General features: G+C 47.4%; 1 protein-coding gene across 1 annotated transcript in view; it reads right to left on the minus strand.

Annotated features, from left to right (window-relative positions):
* Positions 1-850: 850 nt before the first annotated feature.
* SMYD1 (SET and MYND domain containing 1) overlaps positions 851-23780 on the minus strand; it is a 42929-nt gene continuing 19999 nt past the window's right edge. Inside the window, exons 3-9 of the mRNA XM_027129102.1 lie at positions 23484-23697; positions 20767-20897; positions 15480-15669; positions 8605-8697; positions 6396-6559; positions 5072-5240; positions 851-3847 (exon numbers count right to left, since the gene is read on the minus strand). Coding sequence (XP_026984903.1) covers positions 3689-3847; positions 5072-5240; positions 6396-6559; positions 8605-8697; positions 15480-15669; positions 20767-20897; positions 23484-23697 — 1120 coding nt within the window. The 3' untranslated portion in view covers positions 851-3688. The remainder of the gene's footprint in view (positions 3848-5071; positions 5241-6395; positions 6560-8604; positions 8698-15479; positions 15670-20766; positions 20898-23483; positions 23698-23780) is intronic.

Genomic DNA, 23780 nt, shown 5'->3' on the forward strand with positions numbered 1-23780 from the left:
AGAGAGGCACAGAAGAGCATGGACCACCCGGGGACCCGTGACTGAAGGGACCTGACTAACGTCTCCGATGCGGTAGATACTCAGGAAGTGACTAGAAGTCAATGTTATCCTCAGGGGTGGAAGGAGGGCAGCGCTGAGCAGGAACAGGTGTCGGGGTGGAGAGAAGGGAAAGAGAAAGAGCTTCCTTTTGGACACGCCAAGTTTGATGGGCCTGCAGAATGTCCAAGAGGGTATGCGGGGCTGAGGGTATGCGGACCAAGGTCAAGGGATACAGGTTTAAGGACATCAGCCTCACGGCAGTGATTAAACGAAGGGCCTGGCCGAGCTCATGGGGGAGGGTGTGCAGAGAGAGATGAGGACAAACTGAGAGTGACCCGAATGAACAAAACCAGCTCCAGGAAATGCCAGGGGCAGGAGAGAAACGGGGCCAGGGGAGAAACCTCATTAGAGGATCATCGCAAAGGATGTGGTGCCCGGAAATCATGGGCTGTGATGCCAACTGAGGCAGAGAAGCCAAATCACACGAGGGCTGAAAAGTCCCCCCAAGAGTCAACCGTGGGAAGGGCCACATTCATGGACTCAGGAAGCCAGGCTGCAGTGGGTTCAGGAAGAAATGGAAAGTAAAGGAAGGCAGATAATAACTGTGGGAGACAAAGCCTTTTTTAAAAATACTCAGCCTTGGGCTTCCCTGGTGGCGCAGTGGTTGAGAGTCCACCTGCCGATGCAGGGGACACGGGTTCATGCCCCGGTCCAGGAAGATCCCACATGCCGCGGCGCGGCTGGGCCCGTGGGCCATGGCCGCTGAGCCTGCGCGTCCGGAGCCTGTGCTCCTCCACAGGAGAGGCCACAACAGTGAGATGCCCGCGTACCGCAAAAAAAAAACAAAAAAAACAACTCAGCCTTGAAGATTATGATCAGAGTTTCCCCAGCACATCTATTAACTGCTTTGAAGAAGCCAGTAGACGGAGAAATGTGAATAATCCAAGGTGAGAAGGAATAAACGGGAAGCAGGGCCCCAAGGACCTAGGAGGGGATGGGGTCCAAAGCACAGGGGGAGCATTTGGCTTTGGAGGAGAGGGGCTCTCGTTCCACTGGTGTGAGGCGGAAGCGGGAAGGATGAGCACAGACACAACATGTGTGAACGCGGGAAGAGGAAATTGAGGAACCCCATCTCCTGGCCTCTGGGTGAAGCAGGAGATGAGGTTCTGCTGAAAGCAGAGGACTCGCTCGAGGACAGGAGTGAGGACCTGAAATAACCACTGGGCAAAGGGAGAAGCACAGGGAGCACGCCTGGGCTGCACCCCAAGGCCAGCTGAGGTTGGAGAAGAGGCCGTGGATGCGCCAGAGCTGAGAGGTACCATTTTCCTGGCTGTGCTCAGACCTCCAGGTGCAACAGAGGAACAAGACAGCTGAACTCATCCAGGCCTGGACTCTGCCGAGTAGGAAGGGGGGATGGGCAAAAAGAAAAAGAGGCTGATGCCTTGGTTATCTGGAAGGATGTGAAGACAGGAGGAGGGGGGACACACTGGAGAAAATACGATGCCATCTAGCAATCAGGGGTGGAGGAAAAAGAGAAGTGAACAGATGGGAAGCAATGACCAGAGAGTCAGACATCAAAAATGAAGAAATTGGGAATTCCCTGGCGGTCCGGCGGTTAAGACTCCGCCCTTCCACTGCGCGGGGGCACAGGTTCGATCCCCGGTCGGGGAGCTAGGATCCCGCATGCCACAGAGGGCGGCCAAAAAATGGAGGAATTATGGGGGATGACAGTGTCCAGGGTGTAACTAAGAGAGGGTTTTAATGGGGGAAGTGGAAAGACACCTGGAATTGAGTAAATGAAGAATCTGTAAAACAAGTGGTTTAGATGGTCTGTGAAAGTGGACTTCGAAGACACCGAATCTGAGGAAGAGGGGACAGAAAAGAAGACCTTGAATGTGGGGGAATGACCAGCGGTGTGGCAGGTGACAGTGACAAAGAAGGGAAGAGGTTTGGGGGAAGGTTTCATATGAGGATAGAAGAGAGACCATTTGAACTGGCACAGTTAGGTCCCTGGCAGAGGGCTGGTACCATCCTTACGTGAGCTTAGAAGAACTGTCAGTCTCCCTGTGAAAGTTCTGAAGAAGCAGGTGTCCTCAATGAAGAGCCAAGTGCCAGGTGCCAGTATTCCGCACAGAGGCGGCACCTTTGCAGAGTTTTTGGACAAAGTTTTTGGCACATTGGCAGAGCTGTTGGTCAGGTTACAAGGGAGGCAGTGGATCATTCTGAGGACGAAAGGGAGGAACTGACACTTTAGGCACAGATGACAAATATGGAGCCTGATGGGATCACCTGACCTCAAGATGTTAGCTAGAGCTCTGGGGTCAAGGGTGGCCCCAGAGAGTAGAGAAGACTTGGTGACGCTCTCAAATGGGGGGGGGCTTTTGTCCAGGATCCCCCAAAACATTCGTGAGAAGTTTGGGATCCCAGAAGATAACAGGCCAATGGGACAACTAGATTGGTTGATTCCCAAGACCCACACTCTTGGGTGGAAACCAGAGCAGCCTCCCAGGAGATGAGGGCAAGTTGGTCACACTCCCAGAGAGGTCCTCACCTAGGTGTGCAGAGTCCAGACTAGACATTCCTTCTGGTAAGGAAAGCAGAGGACCCAGGGAATGGACAATGAAAGAAATCAAACAAGGGAAGTCATAACTATGCATTACTAAAAAATAGAGATTTACTGGGGGCCAGTGATGAACTCTAAGCTGGTAAAGGCCACCCAGGCACACGTGACAAAATAAAAGACGCAAAAGCCAATTCCGCTGGACCCATGATCATCAGGTATGTGGGTTTCCAAGTTTCTCCCTCAACTTCACCCTGAAGAGACTTCTCCAATCCTAGGAGGCCAATGGTCAGAAAAATCTCAGCTATTATCCAAGTAGCCCCACGTCACGGGAATCACAAGGCTTGGCAGGGAGAGTGTGGAAAGGAAACACTCCCCCTCTGTGTTCTAGAAGTAGTTTCAGAATAATGCTGGGAACCCAGACTTTAAACTGAGGCCTCAAGTGGTTTGGGCAAAGCCCTCCTTCTGCATACGTGCCCTTCTGAAGAAGTTTCAGTTCTCTGAGTAGGACCTGAAAGGCCCAAAGACAGTCTCTTCTTCATAACTCCACACTCGCCTGAGGAAACTGAACATCACCCATCCCAGTCAGCAAATCCCGAATATTCCAGAGACACCTGCACAGATAGGTGAGTGGCCACCTGAGACTCCAGGTACCTGCCACCCTTAGCTCAGATGTCATCTCCTCCATGACACCCTCACCACTACACACACACACACACACCAGACACATGCCCTCCACTGTACTCCCTCTCTCCATAGAGTTTACCATTGCATTTATTATCACACTGTGCTTTAATTGTTTACATTTTGCCTCTCCAGCTACATTTGGAGCTTCTTTATCCCTATAAATATTTATCGCAATAAATATTTGTAGGAGGAGTTGGACTGGTCTGGGATAAGGTTAAATTGAATTGAACTGAGTTGAAATGAACCGAAATGACACTGGGAAAAAAGAGTAGGACATTCCCGCGGCAACAAGGCTGAGCGTTACGCTGATTTCCTCATCAAGGGTCTCCCCAGAAACCCACCACCTCCAGAATGTCTCCCCAGTTCCCCAGCCACGGCGCCCCTCTCCCACCAGGCAGGTCCTCATTGCTTCTTGTGGAACAAAGCCGGCGCCGGCTCATTGCTGGGTTCAGCCATGACCTGCATGGGCTGGTTGTTCAGGGCGGCCTCACGCATCTTGTGGTACATGAACTCGTTCTGTCGGAACATGCGCAGCTCCATCTCCGTCTGCATCCGCATGGCCTGTGGGACGCGGATACACCGAAAACAGTGAGGACAAACCCCCAGGATGTGTTGGTTTCTGACCTACCTTGGCCCTTTTGGAAATGACAGACTATGGGGTAAGTGGCTCCCAGCCACTGAGATTCAACTGTACCTCCCCAGAGGACACACACACACACTCATACACTGCGAGTCTAATGTCCTGGCCGTGGACTCCATTTGTTAGGAAGAGGGAGTCAGACCCCTGAGAGAGTAGCTTGAGGGAATGCTCTCAGCGGAGAATGTTTGTTCTTAGGAACTGCTAGGTGGGAAACTGGATTTGAACCCTGGTTCCTGAACTTAAGTCCCATCAACACTGTGGGACATCAGGCAAGTGACTTAATCCCTTCAGCCCTCAGTTTCCTCATACACGAAATGGGTGAGATTCCCTTGTACTTTACAACGGCCGGGAAGATTACTATTTCTATGTGACACACAGAAAAACCCTCATTCTCCCGTATGTTAATTCACGAAATATTTATCAAGGGCCAGGCTTCGTTGAGGGGCTGAGGTTAGAGCAGTGAATACAATGACAAACACTTGTATTTGACAAGCTTAATGTACTGACATACATTCTATGACACCAAAGTCTGTCCTCTTTCCCTGTACTACTGCCTGAGGACAGTCCTCTGAACCCCGTCACTTTCAAATAAATCAGCCCTCGAAGCACAAAGCCAGCCAGCAGCTATGAAGAGCATGCCACTCACCAGACACTGTTGAGTGCTTTTCACACATCAATTCATTGAACCTTTGCCACAACCTTACCCTTTTTTCTCCATTTTTCTGATGAGAAGACTGAGGCCCACACACTCAATATTTGTAGCCACAAAGCTGGAAAGTGGTCCAACTGGAATTGGATCCCAGCAGTCTGGTCCCAGAGCCTGTGCTCCCTGACTCTACTCCATGTGGCATGTTTTCTAATGTACGTGCTACACACACATGCACACCATTAGGTTTTCTCAGTCCAGGCCTGGAGCATCCCAGGGTTCAAGCCTCAATGTTGCTATCCACTCGCTTTGTGACCAAGGACAGGTTACTCCCCTTCTCTGGGCCTCAGTTTGCTCAGATGTAAAACAAGGGGAGAGGACTAAGCATTTCTGAATTCCCTTCTGGCCTAGCAGGCAATCTAGGGTCTTTCCAAAAGCAGAGTCTAGCCCTCAGCTTCCATCTTCAGAGAGCCCAGACTCGACCCAAGAAGCCACTTGCCTCTAAGTCCTTGGTGATGGGGTGGGAGGGTCCGTGTGTCACCAGGAGAATGGCGTAGGCTTTGCAGATCATGCCGTGCCCCACCTCAATGTTGCCAGCGTGCCAGTTGGTCAGCCCTGCCCGCATGATGGCCATGCCCAGCTGGGCATTGTTGGGGTGATACAGCTTCCTGCAGGGGCAGAGCAAGTAATGATGACACATATTCCCAACCTACCTTTTATCTGCACAACATTTGACAACTTATAAAGTGACCTCACTGATGAAGTCCATATACTCTCCCACCAGCGCTGTGAGGCGTCAACCATCAGGGGAGACTAGGGCACACAGAGATGCACTGAGATGCCAAACACCCCACGCAGTGAGGCTGCAAGAGCTGAGGCTCCGACCTAGGCTACTGAGGCAAGTCCTAATGGGGAACCGGGGTCAGGATTGTACTTGGAACTTGAGTACAAGGAGCTGGGGGCCTTCAGCCCTCCTTTGAACGGGCTAGGAAGTTCAGGGGAAAAAAAATAATTCGAATGTCCTTCTCGGGACAGGGTTGTATCTTCACCTCCTTGGCACTCTCTTAACAGGACTTCCTTTCGCATGGTGTACAGGTTTCCCAGATTTTGTTTATGAGTAACATCCACTCAAAAAAATGCAACTTTCTTACGCCAACATATTCATTTGGCCAGAAATACAAATTCACATGCCCATGTGGACACATAAGGCAAGAGAGGACATTAGCAGAGGGAAGGCAAAGGAGCTGCCTTTTACAATTTATAAGCAAGAATGGCTGACACCTCTTTTTTTTTTTTTTTTTTTTTTTTTTTTTTGCACCTTGCTGTGCAGCATGTGGGATCTTAGTTCCCAAACCAGGGATGGAACCCATGCCCCCTGCAGTGGAAGCACGGAGTCTCAACCACTGGACCACCAAGGAAGTCCCTCTTTTTTTTAAAAAAAAAATAAAATCTAAAGCTGACAAGATTGCCTCTGTTGATTGTTAGGGGGGAGAAACTTTTCTAAGCACTTAAAATCAAGCCAGATTTAGCCTTAAGGAAACCACAAGCAGAAGATGCCTCCCAAATGATAGACAAGCTGGAGGATTTGGGGAAGACCGGGGATGACAAATAGATTTCATCTCAGGTAGCAAATCTGATTCTTTGGACATTATTGCTCAGAACACCACGATACAAAGACTCAGTTATAAAGAGGACAGTTATCAATTACTGATGCCTGCTGTGGGCGCAGGAGGGAGAGGTAGCGACATGCGTGCCATCTCTTTGCCATCCCTGGAATAGACACATTTCCAGGAGACTACCTGAGACCCAGGATCGTCACCTACATATAGCCGTCCACCATCCTCCTGGCGTAGTGTGAGGCCTCCTCAAAGGCCTGCAGGTAGGAGAGGACCTCGGAAACGGTGCTCAACAGCCGCAGCGTGTAGATGTTGGTGTCGGCAAACACTGGCTCCTGCTTCTGCAGGCACTCCCGGCATAATTTCACAACCTAGGAGACACAGGCCCTGTCTGTTATCCCTGCCCCAGAGCACATGCTTGACTCACATATGGGAGCATCACGATGGCATTGGACGCTCACTCTTCGAAGCCTGAGGAAACTACCGGCAGAGAAGGGAAAGCACAAGTTTGTGATCTGAATAGCAAAATGGCCCTGTTTGGCTAAGATGTAGGGATGGCAAGGGTAACAGTGGGAGACACAGCTGACATGGCAGAATGAGGAGTTATCACAGAAGTCAGCAGGGAGTTATGAAAGCCATGTTCCTACATATATATGTACTTCTTCTCAGAACAACACAATGAGGTAGGCACTACTAATATTCCCATTCTCCCAGACGAGGAAACTGAAGCACAGAGCGGCAAGTGCTTTGCCAAAGTTACACAGAAAGTGAGCAATGGAGCAAGTATTCAAATCAAGCAGTGGAGCTTTATCTTAACCATCATTCCCATGATTCTGCATCCTGGCTGTGCTCTGGAGTCATCTGGAGAGCTTTTATAAATCCCGACGTCTGAGTCCTACCCCAGACCAATTGAAACTGAATACCAGGGGGAGGGACCATGGCATCCTTCACATCTGCCCCTGGGTGGCCCTTATGCACAGTGAGGTTGGACAGTCATGCCCTGCTCGAAGGGTACGGGAGGGATTGGCAGAGAGAGAGGCCAGGCGACCCATCAGGAGGAGACCACATGGGTCCTGGTGAGGAAGAAGACGGGCCCGACCACAAGCGGCTTTATAGTCGGGCTTTTCCAACTGATTCATGTGTAGACGTATCTTCAGTTACACCCTACAGAGTCAGATGGTCTCTAGATTTTAGTGGTTCACAGTTCTCCCCTCCTTCCCTTGCCACACTCACGGGAGAAATGTCACACAATTCTTTCCATTTCAAATGCGTGGAAACCAGTTTTCTCTGAGACTCTCCCAGAGGCCCATGAGGCAGCCAGGTAGGGGCGTGGCAAACTGTGAGCTGGCAAACAATCTATCCTGAAGACAATCCTTGTAAGCCCATGAGCAGCGTCCAGCCCTGCACCCGACCCTACCAAGCGTGAGCAGAGAAGAGGACAAACGAAGAAGACGACAGAGGAATGGAATCCGGAGCTCCAGCTCCTACAGCGAGCCTCTGCCATAGATTTTCCGGACTGTACAGCAACACTTTGTTCATGGGACTCTCTCCCCGCAAGCTGACAGAACTCCCGGGAGGCAAGGAGCATGTCGTGTGTTGGTCACCCCAGTAAGGGCTCAAAAGTGGGCAAAGAATGAGTGAGGAAAGGAGGCGAATGAAGATCAGAGAAAAGCAGATAGAAACGAACAGAAATTAATCTCCCACCTTGCCATGCCCTCGTGCCATCCAAACCTAGCTACCAAATTGTCTAAAGAGCTTGGGGGGAAAAATACTGCTTCATGGTCCCTGTGTTCTGTTGCAGACTAGACGGATCACACCTTAGGGGGTGAGACACGGGAATCTGTACTTCCAACAAGCTGCCTTTGTGAATTCAGTGCAGGCACGTGCTCTGCAGGTCAGTGTTGGCCGTGGGTCTCAACTCTAGGTGCCTGTTGAAATCACTCGGGAGCTTTACAAATCTTGATGTCTGGGTCCCACTCCTAGAGGTTCTGGAGGAATTGTCCTGAGCATCAGGATTTTTTCAATGATTCTTGTGTACAGCCAGTTGAGAACGCCTGGTGTTTCTAGAGCCAGGGTTGAATGCACAGTTAGTAGATCTGGACACTGTAGCCAGGACGCGAGAAAGCAAGACACCCACTGCCATTTCCATTCCTCCATCCCTGATATCACAGACACCCCCAGCCCCAGGACATTTGTCAGGCTGCCTGTGCTCTCCTCAAACCCAGTTTCAGTGAGTTGCCGATGCAGGGGACACGGGTTCGTGCCCCAGACCGGGAAGATCCCACATGCCGCGGAGCGGCTGGGCCCGTAAGCCATGGCCTCTGAGCCTGCGCATCCGGAGCCTGTGCTCCGTAACGGGAGAGGCCACAACAAGGAGAGGCCCACGTACCGCAAAAAAAGAAAAATGAATTCTTACCTCGTGGTACAAACCCTCAGAGCGAGCCTTGTCAATGTTTTCGAGCGTATCCTTGGAGAACTGTATCATCTCCTTCACCACCTCCTGAGAGGGCTGGGAAAGGGAGGGACATTCAGTTGGAGACCCCCTTGTGAGGCAACCCACTGCATCTTTGAACAGCTGCCCCCTTTGACATTCACTGTAGTACAAGATTAATGCCTTCTTCATTGAATGCTTCAGTTCTGTAAATGCCATGCAAGGTCCCTATAGCTCAGGACTTCCCTGGTGGTCCAGTGGTTGAGGACAGAGGCCGGGGACTTGACCAAAAAATATCATACTCCAGTTTGCCGTTGGAGCTCATTAAAGAGGGCCCTGTGGCTATGGGCTGTCAACCCTTCCAAGTGTCTCTGCAACCAGTCCCTATTTCCCTGTCTAGACCAAAAGGATATCCATGAGAGAACTTGTCAGCCGTGAAATCTAGACCTACCAGGCTCCCTATGTTTATGTTTGCCTAAGCAGTCTAGTGATCTTGTTAAAAAAAAAAAAAAATGAGGTTTTGATATTTGAGGTACCATAATTAAGAAGCCAGTTCCCGTGAAGGCACGATAATTTTGAAGAAAAAGTGCCAAATTTCTCAAAGACCAAAGGAAAAGTTTGCTTGCTATGTTTATCCATATCAGAAGCTCTTTTCTGGGGGGACTTCCCTGGCGGTTCAGTGGTTAAAACTCCTCGTTTCCACTGCAGCGGGCACAGGTTTGATCCCTGGTCAGGGAACTAAGATCCCGTGTACCACGTGGCAAAAAAAAACCCAAGAAACTCAACAGCAAAAAAAAAAAAAAAAAAAACTAAAGAAAGAGAAGTTTTTTTCTGAAAAAAAGATTTTTTTTTTTTTTTGCTTGGGCAAATCTAACTTTTTTCCAAAATAAAAATACCTTTATTATTTATTCTGACTGTAAAATTAACATATGCAAACTGTAAAAAATTAAAACAGTATGAAAAAGTACGGAGAAAACAGTAGAAATGCCCAGAACCCACACGAAGATGGACACAGCACGTTGAGGAGTATTTTCCAGTGAGTATACAGAGGAAAAATATTTAAACTATGTAACAACTGGTATAGGAAAGGCACCGACCTATCAAAGGCACAGACACATCAACAAAGAGTATGTCTGTATGACTGTATCAGTGTGTTCTGGCTGAATTGCAGTCCTGCATGTACACACATGCATGAGGGTGTATATGTCAATAGCATCAATCTTTTTCTAACTGGAATAATAACATATTTCTGTCTATTGCCTACTTTTTTTCACTCAGTAGATTGTGGATATTTTCGCATGTAAATATAAAAATACCTATATCGCCTTTTTAGTAACTAGAGTTTTCCACCGTACAAAACTAGAACAATTTAATCAGTTCTCTGGTCGTCCAATTTTTTCACCACGAAGAATCGGGATCAACAGCTGTGTTTATATCTGCTGCTCACATTATTTTGTGAGGTCACCATCACTAAACTACCAAAAAGTTACAGGAGAATGGGCATCTGTTCCCTTAAAAATACAGCCCCCTAATACGTGGAGATCAAGGGTCTTCCCTCAGGCTCCCAGCCTGTCTTGAGCCAGTTCCACAGTGTCCATCTTGTAATAGGAGAACCCGAACCCAGCACAGCTTGCCTCAGGGTCGAGATCACTTAGGGAAGTGGGATTATATTTATGCTTCTCCCCACTTCACCTACTTTGGCTTCTGCAGAGTTCTTGATCATCCCTAAAATTCTGACTACCTTCCTTTCCATATCCTTCTGTATCTGGGCCTCCCTGCAATTCTTCTGTATTTGTTTCTGTACTTGTCTCACAGCCCGGCTCCAGCATCTGATGCATCCATCAATGCTCTGAGTTCTTCTGGCAGGTCTCACTCCTGACTTAACTTTCACCTTGACCTTTGATTTGTCTGAGATTCCTGGCTTCTGGCTGCCTTCCTGCCTGACGACCCGAATGTTGGCTTCCCGCCCGAGCGCTACTCAGCATTCTGCTAGTTAGCAGACCATGCCTTGGTCCCAAGACCAGTCATTTCAGCGTGCGTCTGCTTTCCTTAGCCCGTTGGAATCAAGCACATTAGTGAGAGGAGTCCATATCTTGCCTGGTTGTGTAGAGTTCTGTGACTGGTGGTTCGGAGGTGTGTCACCCATCTATCAAACGTACATCTTTAGTTTCACCTATAGTTTGTTGCCCAAGTGTTGGCTCATAAAATCACACTAGTCTCCAACCCACTGTACGTTCCATTGTCTTTAAAACTCAAAATACTTAGTGAATCTTCTGGGGTAATCAATATCTTGTAGGGTAAATTCAGGGAGTACCAAGCTGTTAGGTGTTAATGAAAGCCTTGCTCAGTTTGATGTTGTAAGGAAGAGTGTTACTTTAAGCTCTGGAAGGGAATTAAATTTTTTCAAGGAGGCAACTGCCAATGTTCTCAAAACAACCTGGCTGAAAGGTTATTAACTGACACATGCAACATGGGATAAAGCTATTCGGAGAAGGGAAATGGGCGGTTCCACTTGGCTCCCTTTTCGGAGTAAAGGCAGGAAAACCTGATCTGCAGATAGGATGTAAGGAAGCCCACAGAGAGAGGCTCCCCTCTCGAGGAGCACACCACAACTAATAGAAAACAGGGAGGAAGAGAAAGGAACCGGAGGAGAGGGGTAGAAGCCAGAGGAGGAATCAAAAGAGGAGGGGAAGGAAAGAGGGACATTAGCTCCCCAACCTTGAGAAACTGGAACATTCCTATTGTAAAAACCATAGCTGAAGGCTGGAGAGAGAGAGAGAGAGAGAGAACCAAACAGCCTAAACAAGGAGGGTCCAAAGCTACAATCGGGGGAAATTGGTGTTATGGTCTCATTTTTAAAAAATTTGGTTTTTATTTTTATGCAGGTCTATATGTGTATGTTTTTATTATATTTATTTAGTTATTTATAATATATACATAGGAGTCAGAAACAATTTTGATGCCAATTTAAGGTTTGAAGATGAGTCACAAAGGCTGGTGTATAGAAAGGAGCTTGTCAGGCTGGGATAAAGCATTATTTAAATGAAGAAAGAAGAGCAACTGTGATGACATCGTAGATAGAAAAGCTTGAAGGAACTGTTAATAAGTTAGTCCAATGCTCCACTTTACAGATGAGGAAACTGAGACCCACAAGGAAGAGACGTGCCCAAGCTCAGACATTCAGGGTCACAGCCAGAACTAGAACACAGGCCTCCTAATTCTCCAGTATTCTTTCCACTACAATATAATGGCTTTTTATTATGCCTTCAGATGCACTTGCCTTTAAAAAGTCATACTCAATTCTTTTCTCTGCTTACTTGTTTTGGTTGAGTCATTTTTATTTTGAGTTATTTCTTTATTTTAACAGAGAAACCCAATGTGATATAAAAATAATAGACAGTTTTCGCTTTGAATCAAGGTCGGTTCAAGCAGAAATCATCGATGTTTTTATATCAAGAGAGATGTCAGCTCTGCTAATTCAGACTGAAAGATGTCGGCATACAGTCACCAGCTGGTGAGCGTAGCTAAAGTGAAGGGACAGGAGCTAACAGCCACACATCACCTATTTAACTATTGGAGTTGCCAGGTAAATATTGAAAAATTTAGAGAAATGACTACACAGTTGTTTCACTTAATTTCTGAAGGGAGAAAAGAGGGTCTGGCCTCTTTGAAAAATTAGGTAGTGGTGGAAGCAAGTTATGAAAAAAATACTCAGGGCCAGGCACCAGGAGGGAAGGCTGGCTGGCTTGCTGATAAGACACATATTATCCTGCAGGTTCTGGAAGGTCAGGGTGAGGGTGGACACAGTAGCTTATTCTTTTCTGTAGCTCCTGTGGTACTGTGTTCAGTGCCCCACACATAAGTGTCAGTACATATTTCCTGGAAAACAGAACATTTGATTCTGTGAAAATGGGGTTGTTCCTATAAGGAACACATTCCTGCTTTGTATCCTGCCTGGGAGGGATGACTCTCAACTTCTCCACACTAGGCATCGTTGATCCACTGGTTACAGATTCCTCCTCCTACTTCTGTCTGTTTGGAGACTGACTCTGCTTGCACATCCAGGTGGGGTGAGCGAATTTGTGTCAGGGCATGTGTCCCTTTTAATTGAAATAATTTAATAAATTTAATTTTCAGAAATGGTAGCATACACAGTGTTATGGGTTGAATTTCATCCCCCCCAAATTAAATTCCTATGTTGCAGTCTTAACCCCCAGTACCTCAGAATCTGACCTTATTTAGAAATGGGGTCATTGCAGATGTAATTTGTTAAGATGAGGTCATACTCAAGTAGGATGGGCCCTTAATCCAACAGCACTGGTGTTCTTAAAAAAACAATGTCAGGTGAAGAGAAAGAGACACATGAGGAGAAGACCATGTGAAAAGGCTCAGGGTCAGCTACAAGCCAAAGAAAGAGGCCTAGAACAGACCCTTCTTTCACAGCCCTCAAAGGGAACCAGCCCTGCCAAGACCTTGATTTCAGATTTTAGCCTCCAGACCTGAGAAACAATACATTTCTATTGTAAGCCACCCAGTTTGGGGTACTGTGTTACGGCAGCCCTAGGAAACGAATTCGTATGTCAATGTTCAGCCCCTTAACTCTTTTCCCTTAAGAAATAGAGCTCAACTATTTACAATTACCAAGACATGGAAACAACCTAAATGTCCATCGACAGATGAATGGATAAAGAAGATATGGTACAATGGAATATTACTCGGCCATAAAAAAGAATGAAATAATGTGATTTGCAGCTATATGGATGGACCTAGAGATTATCACACTAAGCAAAGTAAGTCAGAAAGAGAAAAACAAATACCATATGATACCACTTAGATGTGGAATCTAAAATGTGACACAAATGAACTTATCTATGAAACAGAAACAGACTCACAGACATAGAGATTTGTGGTTGCCAAGGGGGAGGGGGATGGGGGAGGGAAGTATTGGGAGTTTGAGACTAGCAGATGCAAATTATTACATGTAGAATGATAAACAACAAGGTCCTACTGTATAGAACAGGGAACTATATTCAAAATTCTGTAATAAATCATCATGGAAAAGAATATGAAGAAGAATATATGTATGTATGTATAACTGAGTCACTTTGCTGTACACCAGAAACTAACACAACACTGTAAATCAGCTATATTTCAATTTTTAAAAATAGTAAATAAAAAAAAGAAAGAGAGCTCATTCCATGTCTGTACACAAAGATCTACCTCATTAGTTTATTTTCTTAACTTAAATATTTCCCTATTGGTGGTTATTTAGCTTTTTTCCAATATTTTGCTGTTCCCAACAATGCCGTAATGTACTATCTCTTTACACATATATTCCTATGCACATACGCAAGTATATCTGCAGGGTAAATTCTTAGAACTGCTTGGCCAAAGGGTAAAAAATATTATATATTGAGAGTAAAAATAAGTTAGTGGCAAAAGAAGCCTCGAAGAGCCTGAAAATGAAAGAGAGGTGCATCAAGTGGGGGAACAGAGCTATCTGGACAGTAGCACTGACACCACTGGGTAATGAAGTCATTGAGAGGGGTCCCTCCATATGAACCTAGAAGTCAGTTTTGCTTGTAGCCTTTGCTCTAACCAGAGACAAGTTTCTGCCCACACTTAGGATGCAGAAGTTAATTCAGAAGTATATTTGTATCTTAAATGCTCTGGTGAACTGTGAATTATATAGAAGTGCTGGGTTAGCCTCCCCGAGGAGAATGGCTCCCGGTTAAAAACCTACGTGTGATTTTTCAGACCTGACCATAGGCAATTCCAAAGGCTCTCCCTGGCAGGCCTCACGGGTGGGGGGAAAGCTGCCCTCCCCACAGGGGATTTGGTGCAGGGCCAGAGCACCGCAGTCTGTGAAGGGAGATGCAGCCAAGGACTCAGGTCCCCCGGCAGGTCATGCTCTTCGCATATTTGCATTCCTGGACCAGGTGCCTTCGTTCCTAAGTCTCTCGCTCTCTTTTATTTTTTTTTAAATTGAAGTATAGTTGATTATCTGAGGTCTTGAGGTCTTCTTCAGGAGCCTCTACGAAGGCCTGCTTATTGTGAAGGGGGCGCTGGGGGACATCTCCCTTGGTAAGACTTCCAGTGCTGAGTGGTCTCACCATCAATTAGGCAACAGTTACTCAGGAATTAAGCATATTAAGCAATCCAAACATTGCCCCATCTCCCCATTGCCCATTTCCATGGGACTAGGAATATGTTTGTGATAACCCGACAACAAATCTCTTTGCCCATCTGGTCTCTCTATATGGAATTCTCAGCATCACTTAACCTGCAAAGGGGCAAGAAGAGGAACTTAAATTTACTGAGTGTCTACTCTCTATGCGTCTCCTTTAGCGTCTACTCTCTATGCCTCTCCTTCAGTGTCTACTCTCTATGCCTCCCCTTCAGCGTCTACTCTCTACGCCTCCCCTTCAGCGTCTACTCTCTATGCCTCTCCTTCAGCGTCTACTCTCTACGCCTCTCCTTCAGCGTCTACTCTCTACGCCTCTCCTTCAGTGTCTACTCTCTATGTTTCTCCTTCAGTGTCTACTCTCTATGCCTCTCCTTCAGTGTCTACTCTCTATGCCTCTCCTTTTACATATATCATCTTGCTTAATCCTCATAACAACCCCTGTAGCAGGTGCCATCATTCCTATCTTACAAATGAGAAAACAGAGTAACTTCCCCAAAGTCAGACACCTGGCAAGCAGTGGTACCAGGACGCTAGCTGGGACCCATCTGCGTGCTCTGTCCACCACCCGCTCTGTCCACCAGGGCAGTGGCACCTTGGTTAGCTGTGGAATCTGCCCTCGCCTGGCTCCTGGGGAAGATGCCCAGAAGCACCCCAGTGGTGGGGCTGCCTGTACCTTTGGGTCGTCTTTCACACCCAGGAAGAGGTCGTCCTTCAGCCCTTTCTGGCAGTGCTCACACGTACAGTCAAAGTAGTACTGCTTCTTCAGCTGCTTCTTGCGTTCTTCGCTGACGTTAAGGAAGTCGATATAGGACACGGTCAGCTCCTCTCCTTCTGAGATCTTGCCCAGGGCCCGGAGTTCAATTCTGGAGCAGGGTAAAGGAGAAGAGTCCATCAGATCCGGGGTGGGATGTACGCTCTTCAAGGTTTCAAGAAGTTGAGTCTCAAAGACAACGACCTCCACTAACACTGAGAAAACTCCATTCCCCCCCAAAGGGGGAGATGTGGTGTAAAGGACAGTTTTCTGGAGAGTTCTACTCTACTCATTATAACAATCAAATCTGCTCCATTCAGCTAATTGCTCTGGAATCAGCTCAAATAGACTCCCAGTAGAGGTCTGGGCTCCATCACAAAAGCACACAAAGCTTCCACGCCTGCAGGTCTCCCAGTGCATTTAGCTACTGATTGTCTGTAACAAAGGAATGGAGAAATAATAAGGCAAAAACTCCAAACAAGAGAAGCCTTGACAGTCATTTCTGGTTAGTTTGGAGACTGCTTCTCTCAGAAACACGCACATTCAGTTACCCAGAAGCTTGGCCCGTTCTGTGTCTAATTATAAGCCCCCTCTTACCTTAACCTTTGGTCCAATGGTTCAGACCTAATTTATGTGAGGAGACTTATGCCTAGAGATCTCTGAGGCAAATAAAGGCTAGCTCTTTATTAGCCCACTGCATTGTTCACTTTTGTGTTTACTGGGGGACATGGCTTTGGGGTTGAAGGTGGTTAGTGAGAGAAGATGACATTGTAACCCCCTTCCAGCCTAGACCTGACCCTCCAATTACTTACAGCACTACACACCTCACCATGTGATAGATACAGAATGTACTGAAGACAAAATCCCACTGCACAACTGACACCCAGCTAAGCCAAACTAGCTGAGACCAGCCTGTGGGCCTCTCAGCCATGCATCTTCCACCCAGGAGTCCAGAAACTACAGAAAGAGTGGTGAGCCCGGCAAGCTGGATCCTAAGCTATGCCCCTGTATCCCCCCAACATCAGGGGGCCTCCCTGCCCAGAGGGAACCCATCACCCAGAGAGTGAGGGGCAGGATGCAGAGGGCTGGGAAAGCATCTACAGAGAAGTCCATGGTCATTTCCTTTACCTCCCAGAGAGGCTGATTCAGATGCCACGTGAAAGGCAGGAGAAGATTCCAGCACCAGAGAAAGGTCCCAGTCAGAGGGAGCCCCTTCCACGTGCTCGGAGGTGACAGCCAAGCGAGGAACAGCAGTGACTTGCATGTCCAGGCCCCTGAGGTGACCGCTTAAGGTTAAAGAACCTTCTCTCAAAGTGGGGTACACTGCCTTGCCCAATATATGTGATAATACAGGATAAGTAAGCAATTCTGCTCCCACTAGCCCTTTCACAGAGGCAGCTCACTATATTGACATGTCCTCGTTCAACAGTGAATCAGTGACCAGTTGAGTTGGCCAGTAGCTTTGCTTCGCACCAAGGTTAATCCATTTCCCACAAGGTCTCAGAGTATCTCAAATTATTTCAATGATATGAGAGAGTTTTCAAAACCAAATTAATGTCAAGTCACTTAGGTATAAGAAATGTACATTTATATGCCCCATTTTACCTAACCTGGCACCGGGAATCAGGGGAGGAATAGTGACCACTATTCTGTTTTGGATCCCAGACCTCTTCCATCTCTAATGCTCTGCAGTTCTACAGTTCAGCCAATTGAGCCACAAGTAGGCAACTTAAGTATTTCTTGTAGAGAGGTCAGGAGCAGAGTCCAGGGCCACAGAGACTTAGAATTAGGAAGGTCCCTAGACACGCTCTCACCTTGACCTTTGCTCTACAAATATAGAACCAAACGCCCAGGAGATGATGTGAATCGTCCGAAGTCCCTCGCAACGCACATCAACACAGACTCAGGTGCACCGACCACTCCTACCCCTGCCCTCCCAAGGCCCAAACTTCCACACAGCATTTTGTTGTTAATCCGAAGATCATTTCAAGTACTTTCAAGCCCACCTTGAGAAAAAGGCCCACTGGGGCTGTGGAGTTGTCATTAAGAAAAGTCCCAAGTAAAATCTAACCTAAACCACTAATTCATAGTTGGCCAGAAGCAATAAAGAGAATACTATGAATAAATATTTTTCAAAAACATCACAGTTATGGGTACCATTTTCAGAACCAGTCTGAGTGAGAAGTTGGAGGTTATAAACAAACACAGAGTCCTTGGGCTTCCCTGGTGGTGCAGTGGTTGAGAGTCTGCCTGCCGATGCAGGGGACACGGGTTCGTGTCCCGATCTGGGAAGATCCCACATGCCGCGGAGCAGCTGGGCCCGTGAGCCATGGCCGCTGAGCCTGAGCGTCCGGAGACTGTGCTCCGCAAGGCAGAGGCCACAACAGTGAGAGGCCCGCGTACCGCAAAAAAAACCCCAAAAAAACACAGAGTCCTTTAGTAGGTCAGTAATATCAACAGTGCTCATTTCACGATAAGCAGGGTTTAAAGGGAGAGTGTGGGTTTTTGCTAAGATGATGTGGACTGGAAAGGACCTTCACGCTTTGAGGTTGGAGGAGAGAGAGAAATGAGGAGTAAGAGAGGGAAGCATAGGCACAGCAGGTAGTGGGTGGGTGAGGAACAAAATGATTAATATAAATGCATTAAACACGCAGCATCCAACAAAGACAAGATTCTGGGGAGCAGAAGGACATTACGGACAGACAGCCAAGGAGTCTCGTGAAGGGGCAGCCCCAGCAAACCAGGCAAGTGAGGGAGATGGGTCAGAGCAGCAGGGATGTTTCCAAAGACTGACCCACCTCATCTGGGTGTGAAACATGGATTTCACTGCCTCATGACTGAAAAACAAAACAGACACCCAAATGGAAATCATTACCATTGGCTTATCCCGTACGGCTAGCAAGGGTGCACAGCACTCCAGGTTATGCCATCAAAGCTTTGGTCATCACAACCATCTCTATCCCAGCCGCTCCTAGCTGGGCTCCCTTGACAAGAGGCAGCCTGCTATAGTGGAAAGTGCACTGGATTTGGAATGAGAAGTTCTGGGTTCAAAGGGATTCAGTCTGGACAAGTTGCTTCACTTCCCTGGGCCTCGGTATTCTCATCTGTAACCTGGTAATGAGACCGTCATGAGACAACGCATTGAAAAGTAGAGTGCTACAGTATTTTTCAATGGCAGGGCACAAAAAGTATGGGAACCATTCATGAAAGATGCTCCAGGTTGCCTAGTCCTGTTTGAGCGCCAAATCGTGGGCAAATTGGGCTTGGAGTACCCCTTCAGAGCCTTGGGGTTTTCTGAGTGGTACACTAATAAGGGCTTCAACTTAGAGTCCCCAGCTGTGTGGCCACCAAGAAGCAGCATCAGGCGATCTTTGGATGATTCAAACCCTGGCTCAGCTTTCTCTTCTACTGAAATAAACCTTCCTTCAGGCATTCTTTTCCAAAAGAATAAAATAAAAGTAGAGTGCTAAGAAAACACATGGGAGGCTATTATTGTCCCACTAACAAGCATCTTGGACAAATAAGGGTGGCCTCTTTGAATGTCTATTTCGGGAACAGTTTGAACTGTGTCTGGAGACCCATCACACAGGAAGTATGCAGAAATTACTGGGGTTAGAATTGGGCTCCTAGCACCGCGTCCAGTGTTCTTTCCACTATGGCAGGCAGCTAGACAGTGACTGCAGTCACCTCTTGCACAACATCCAAGAAGCTCGGGTACAATGTGGCTGCTTGAAATTAGTGGATGCGTGGAAGCCAGAGCGGGCACTGGTGATGATCTGAAGAAAGGGCCCCCGGGTTCTTGTGGCTGCTACATGTGGTGACAAGAAGAGCTCTGGGTCACCGCCACTTAGGGGAGTGGTGTCCAGAAAGACCAGCCCCACATGTGAATCTGATCTTCTCTGCCAACCAGGGTAACTCCAGACACCAGCTCCTCTGGGGAGGATTCCATGAGGTCCAGGCCAGTGACCCCAAGAGGCTTACAAAGGGAAATACAAATGCTGGGGAAAGATAATCATCTGGGTGCAAAATGAACTGTCCTGTCTTGAGTGACTTTCTCAAGTGCTACTGTCATGCACGCCCTTGCTTCCAGAAATAGGAAGGAAGAGGGAAATCAGAGCCCTCGCTCTATTGGAACTTAAGCTTGACTCTTGGCTGAGAACCAGAAACCATTATCTTTGGGGGGAAGCCTGCTCCTTGTTGATGGCTTAGAGTCAACTTGCACCTGTCATAAGAGCTCGTCTCTAAGAGCAAAAGAAATATTGTTTAGGCCTCATTCCCCCAAAGCCCCCCAGCCTAAGCCATGGACAACGAGGGGCTCATCCTGTTTGCTGACTCTTCTCCATTTGCGTTCCACCCCAAATTCCATTCTCTGCCCTTCTGTCCCCTGACCTGTGCCTTCCAGGGGCGCAGGGCTGACCTCTGAGGGCTTCATCACCCAGATTCCTTGGCCCTCTGGCTTCTGGTTGGGGTTTGGCCCACGGGAGGAGATCAGAAGATGGGAGGAGAAAGAGGTTGGGGTATTTAGTCTCTTGGCTCTCCCTCTGCCACACCACGGTTCTAGCAGTGGCTGGTTTCTCTACAGGTACAGCCAAGCTGTTGGAGTGGCGGGGGTGGGCAGGGAGAAAGGGCCCCCTCCCATGGCTACAGCTCTCACCAGCTGCAAGAACCGTACTTCCTCCATTGCCCCTCCAGGTCAAAAGGTGGTAATGGTTTCATTCTGTCACTAGACCCTGGACATTTCACCATTCTTTGTCAATTTCTTCGACTCTACCCACACTTCCGTCAATTGTGCTTTTACTAACTTCTCTTAGGGTAACCCCTGCATGTGCCTTCTGACTTCTGCTGGGAACTTGACTGTTCCTGCCAAGCGCCTTCTCAGTTGATGATGTTCTGCAATGACCTCTAGATAGAAAATCTCAGGCTTCAAGTTCTAAATTATGTAGTAGTTAGAGGTTTATCTAACATATCTAGGCAACCTCAAGAAACATACAGAGACTCCAAAATTACTCACGTGGAATTCTTTGCCATCTTCCTCATTATGTTTCTCCTATTCACAATTATTCTAGAATAAAATTTCTATGTTCTGTCCATTTGGAGTCCATGCTAGCTCAGGTTCAACAGGTTACTTTTGGTTTAAATCAAGGGTAGAGACAATACCATAAGGTCTCCCCATCCCCAACATACCAACCCAAGTTGAAGACATACTCACTTGCCGTTGTTAAATATGACCGTGCAGTTGGGCCAACAGTCATGGTTCACCAGGCCCAGGTTGGGGAAGATGCCCACACCCACTGCCTGCAGGCCTCTCTGGTCACTGAGCGTGAAACCATTGCAGTTAATCTACCCAGGGGAAAAGAGGAGAGTCAGCTAACATAGACTTGGCGCAGAACACCCTCCAGCTGTTGAAAGTTTTTTAAAAAATAGAAAACCTGGTCTCATCCTGGAAATGCTTAGAGAGTCTGGAAACGAGACAGTCAGTCTCCTGTTCTCTGTGTGACTCCAAATGACCCTCAAGATTAGCACCGTGGGAGAGTCTCCTATTTGCTAAAATGCACCACCACCTTGAAAGTTTTGGGTAGCTGTATTCTAAAAAGGCCCCAAATGGGAATTCCCTGGTGGTTCAGTGGTTAGGACTCAGTGCTCTCACTGCTGGGGCCCCAGGTTCAATCCCTGGTCGGGCAATTAAGGTCCCACAAGCCGTGTGGCACAGTCAAAAAATAAAATAAAATAAAAAAATAAAAAGGCCCAAGATGGAAATGTTGGTTCTGAGAAGTTTCTCCTTTTTCCTGTATCTGGGTCTCACGAGTCTTCCCCAGCGTCTATCTTGGTTTCTCTCTCTGTGCCCTTCTCTGCTTTGCGTGTGTGTGTCTCCTCTGCTACCTTTGACTACTCTCAACTCCTATAACTATTCATAAAATAAAATTAACATCTGTTTTTGTGTCTGGTGGATACCTTGTACTCCCTGTCCACAATTTTAAAATCTGATGAGTGCAACATTTATTTCTGAATGCCAGGCATATCAAATTGGTTACTGCTTATACGGCACCTGATTTCTTTCTTTTTCCTTAAAAAAGGTTATTTTTTTATAGAAATAGATTCCAAATGTCTGCTCTCAGGGTATAAAAAAATGTATAAGAATAAATATTACCTAGGATACATTAATATCTGCACACAAGTTTCTGCCAAATGTAAAAATCATATATATAAATACATGCTATCCATAATATTTATAACACAATATACATTTATTGATATATACTGATCTGTATAGCACATAGCTATTTGTTATTGATACTAGAGGACAGTCACTTTCTCCATCAATCTTATTGGTCATTCAGCAAGTACATGAAGTTAAGCCCGTCAGTACCACTAATAAGCTGTGTTACCTTGGGCAAATTTCTTTTTTCTCTGAGCTCTTATTTTCCCATCTGTAGGTTAAATAAGTTAGACTAGATGATCTTCATGGGTCCTTTCAGCTCTACGCCTTGGTGATTACAGCATCCTTGGCTGTAGTCCCCAGACCACCTTAGAGATACTCAAGATAGTCTATGACACCCATTCACACCAAGGCTGTGGAGCATAGAAACTCCACATGTGAGAGTAGAAACTCTGGCATCAGACAGACTGCTTCTAGACCTTCCTTGGACACCAGCTCACTGTGTGACCTTTGGCAGTCCTGTAACCTCTCTGGCCCTAGGCTTTCTGTTTTATAAAATAGGAATGTTAAAACCACGGACTTCATCTTGTTTTGTAAAGACTGCACAAAATAATATCTGGAAGGCTATGATGGTTATCTTTCTGTCAACTTGGCTGGGCTGTGGTGACCAGATATTTGGTTAAACATTATTCTGTATGTTTCTGTGAAGGTGTTTTTTGGATGAGATAAACATTTGAATTGGTAGACTTTGAGTAAAGCAGATTACCCTGCACAATGGAGATGGGCTCATACAATCAGTTGAAGGCCTTCCAGAACAGAGACTGACTGCCCCTGAGCAAGAAGGAATCCTGCCAGTGGACTGCCTTTGAACTTGAACCGCAATTCTTCTTTGGGTCTTCAGCCCGATGGCCTACCAGGAGCTCCCACCAACACAAGAGCCAGTTCATTAAAATAAATCTCCTTCCCTCTCTCTCTCTCTCTCTCTCTCTCCATATAGAATATATATATGCTAAGAGTATAATATACCATATATATATATGTATGCACATACATGGACACACACAGTACATCCTTGTGGTTCTGTTTCTCTGGAGAACTCTCACTATTACAGAAGCACTGGCACATGGTGAGAGATGCTGCGTGTGATCATGCTACTGTTATCACAATAACAGTAGCCCACTCACCAGCACCCCACAAGGGGCCGGGCCTGCCAGATGGGAAATGTGCCCCCATAGCCCACGGCCTGAGACTGCTGACCCCCTGGGCTCCCACCCCGTCCTCCCGGACCCTCATGGCTTCAAGAGGCCTGGATAGGTTGCTCAAGGCAGTGCCCTCCAGAAAGCCCCTACTCTCCTCTCCCTGGTTGCCCACGATCAGCACATCAGATGTGGGAAAAGGAAGAGTCTTACTTCCAAAGTGACTGGTGGGCAAGAAGGGATAGTGACTGGGTCTTCGTTTTCAATGTGGAGAAGAGAAAATATAGGAAGTGCAGATGAACGAGAAGGTAAATCACCATCAAAATCTACCGCTCAGAGCTAATGAGTAGTTTACGCTTGGGGTGCTGACTTCAGCCATGCAGGCATGACCTCAGAGTAAAGGAAGACCGGAAAGAGAACTGGGTGAAAGTTCGTCATGTGAGGTCTCTTTCCCCCGTCCAGCACTTCTCTTGGCCCCCCCTTCCACACGGACCTGGCAGCATCTGGAAGGTCCTTCGTCGGACAATCCCGGGCGCCAGCCCAGCCCCAAGGCCACTTTGGGAGAAATCTTACCACGCCGAAGATCCGCGAGATGTACTGCATGCTGAACTGCTGGCTCTGGGGCGGCCAGTACTGCAGGAAAGTGTCCACGTCCCCCCGCAGCTCTTTCAGCGCCTCCTCCTCGAAGTGTTCCACGTGGCTCTGCAGGTCGTCCACGGGGACCAGGCAGCCCTCCGTGAGCCCGCCGCCCTCTCTCTCCACCCGCCACATGACGCGCGCCGCCAGCCTGCGCAGAGGGGCGGGGTTAGAGAGGCCTCGCTGCGCTCATTCATTCATTCGACAAACGCTTGCTGAGAGTCTAGTACACGC

Source organism: Aethalodelphis obliquidens, unplaced genomic scaffold (genome assembly GCF_003676395.1).
Source record: "Aethalodelphis obliquidens isolate GAN/ISIS:26980383/991018 unplaced genomic scaffold, ASM367639v1 scaffold35, whole genome shotgun sequence".
Taxonomy (NCBI): Eukaryota; Metazoa; Chordata; class Mammalia; order Artiodactyla; family Delphinidae; genus Aethalodelphis; species Aethalodelphis obliquidens.